This window comes from Brassica oleracea, chromosome C6 (assembly GCF_000695525.1).
Source record: "Brassica oleracea var. oleracea cultivar TO1000 chromosome C6, BOL, whole genome shotgun sequence".
NCBI classification, from domain to species: Eukaryota; Viridiplantae; Streptophyta; class Magnoliopsida; order Brassicales; family Brassicaceae; genus Brassica; species Brassica oleracea.
The window spans coordinates 2129694-2132217 of record NC_027753.1 but is presented as its reverse complement, the minus strand read 5'-3'; the positions used below and the strand labels follow the sequence as shown (position 1 = coordinate 2132217).

Sequence of the window (2524 nt, the reverse complement as noted above, 5' to 3'; positions counted from 1 at the left end):
CTTCAGGCTCTTATGGTCCGTGAGTATCTGTACCTTATCACCATACAGATACAATCTCCATATTTTCAAAGAAAACACCACAGCCGCCATCTCCAGGTCGTGGGTTGGGTAACTGCCTTCATGCTTTCTCAACTGCCGTGAATCATAGGCTATCACCTTCCCGTGCTGTGTCAGGACGCATCCCAATCCAGTGATTGATGCATCATTATATACCACGTAAGGCTGATCCGTCTCAGGCAACACCAGGACCGGTGCACTGGTCAACATGTCCTTCAGGGCTGTGAAACTCTTCTCACATGCCTCAGACCATGCAAACCTCACGTCCTTGCCTGTTAGTTGTGTCATGGGTTGAGCTATGCTCGAGAACCCCTTTACAAACTTCCGGTAATAGCCGGCCAGCCCCAAGAAGCTTCTTACTTCCGTAGCATTCTTTGGCTGCGGGCACTCCTGTATACACTTGATCTTCTCTTGATCAATGGACACACCTTGATCAGACACAACGTGCCCAAGGAATCCAATACTCCTTTTCCAGAAGCTGCACTTGCTTAACTTCGCATAGAGCTTCTGCTCCCTCAAGCGTCCCAGCACTGCCCAAGGATGCTTCTCATGGTCCTCCTTTGTCTTGGAGTACACGAGTATATCATCAATGAAGATGATCACAAACTCATCCAAGTACTCTCGGAATACACCATTCATCATCTTCATAAAGGCAGCCGGTGCATTGGTCAGTCTGAATGGCATGACCACAAACTCGTAGTGGCCGTACCGAGTCCGAAACGCCGTCTTCTTCACATCAATTGGCTCGATTGGAATCTGATGATATCCAGAGGCCAAGTCAATCTTGGAGAACCACTTAGCTCCACGGAGTTGATCCAACAACTCATCAATCCGAGGCAATGGGTACTTGTTCTTCACAGTGACTTGGTTCAGCCCCCGATAATCAATACACAACCTGAAGCTTCCATCCTTCTTCTTCACAAAGAGGACTGGGGCTCCCCAAGGTGATACACTAGGACGTATAAATCCCTTATCCAACAACTCCTCAAGTTGTTTCTTCAGCTCGGCCATCTCGGCTGGAGCCATGCGGTAGGGACTTTTTGACATTGGGACCGCCCTAGTTCCAGTTCTATTATGAACGGGTCAGCCCTATCAGGGGGAATGCCCTGTAGCGCCCGAAACACATCCTCGAACTCACTGACCAGCAGGATCCCGTCCGGTTCACCACCCCCAAGGACCTCCTTAGTGGTAATGGTAGCCAAATAGGCTTCACAACCATTCTCAAGCATCCGTTCCGCTCGGACTGCTGACACCACTATATTTCCAGGGGTCAGACAAAGGCCTTGGAAGCTAACCGGGGATTCGCAACACCCTTCCACGGCGACAGTCAAGGGTGGCCCTATGCTCTCCAAGCCAGTCCATACCTAGGATCACTTCATGATACTTTAGATGGACAACAATCAGATCCGCAGGCATTACCATGTCTTTGATCACAACCAGAATCCCCTTAATCCGCCCTAATGAATGCATTTGTTGGCCACCAGCTGCATTCACTATGCAGGGTTCATCCTCAATTCCTACAAACCCTTTTCGATCATTCCTGGGCTCACAAAACTATGTGTAGCAACAGTATCAAAAAGTACATGTGTTTCTACACCACCAATACTCAAGGTCCCTACACAAGGTCCATTCAAAGTATCTAACCATCCTAGGTTCCATACCATGCAATTCTACTGAATTGAAAAGAATAAGTCAAGAGTTTTACCAGTGATTGCCTTGAACGGTTCAGCCTCATCTGTGTCCTTAGACAGCTCATACACCCTTGGTGTGGAGGACTGACCCCGGTTCTGGCTCGGCTTGCTTGCCTCTCCATGGCTCTTTTCCTGACCACCTTGTGACTTGGGACAGTGCCTACGGAGATGTCCGGCCTTGCCACAGCCATGGCAGTGAAAGGTACCACCACCACCCGAACCCTGTCCTCGGCCTTGCTCCGGTCCCGGACAGTCCCGAGCTGCATGATCAATCTTACCACAATGAGTACAAGCCCCCATGGCTCTCCAGCACTCGCCTCCATGGCGTCTTCCACACTTAGAGCACTCTGGCCTACCACTTGAGGTTTTACCCTCTTCAGCCGTGTCTCTCTTTCTCTTCTGGTCACCACCAGATCCACTAGAAGCCGCGTGACTTCTAGACTTCACATTTGCCTCATCAGCAAGGTTAGTTTCAAGGATTGCCATCCTCTCCACCAACTCAGACACAGTGCGGAAGGTGTAGACCGAGCAGTAGGTCTTGAGTTCGGCTCTCAAGCCCCGGATGAACCTGCGGACCTGTACTGCCTCGTCCTCCAACTCCCTTCCCACAAACCTCCTGAGCCGGTTGAACTCCTCTTCATACTCACGAACTGTCTTGCGGCCTTGGGTCAAATCCTAGAACTTAGACTCCAAACGATCCCACACCTCTGCAGGAAAGTACTTGTGGTTGAACTCAACCTCAAAGTCAGCAAAACGCTCAATGGTGCCATTGGTAC

At 50.2% G+C, this 2524-nt stretch overlaps 1 protein-coding gene across 1 annotated transcript; it reads right to left on the bottom strand.

Annotated features, from left to right (window-relative positions):
• Positions 1-1347: 1347 nt before the first annotated feature.
• LOC106297200 lies at positions 1348-2518 on the bottom strand. The gene is made up of 4 exons (XM_013733483.1): positions 2470-2518; positions 1763-2410; positions 1583-1672; positions 1348-1541 (listed from the first exon to the last, which is right to left on the bottom strand). Exons 1-4 carry the CDS (start codon positions 2516-2518, stop codon positions 1348-1350), a joined length of 981 nt encoding a protein of 326 aa, XP_013588937.1.
• Positions 2519-2524: the final 6 nt, after the last annotated feature.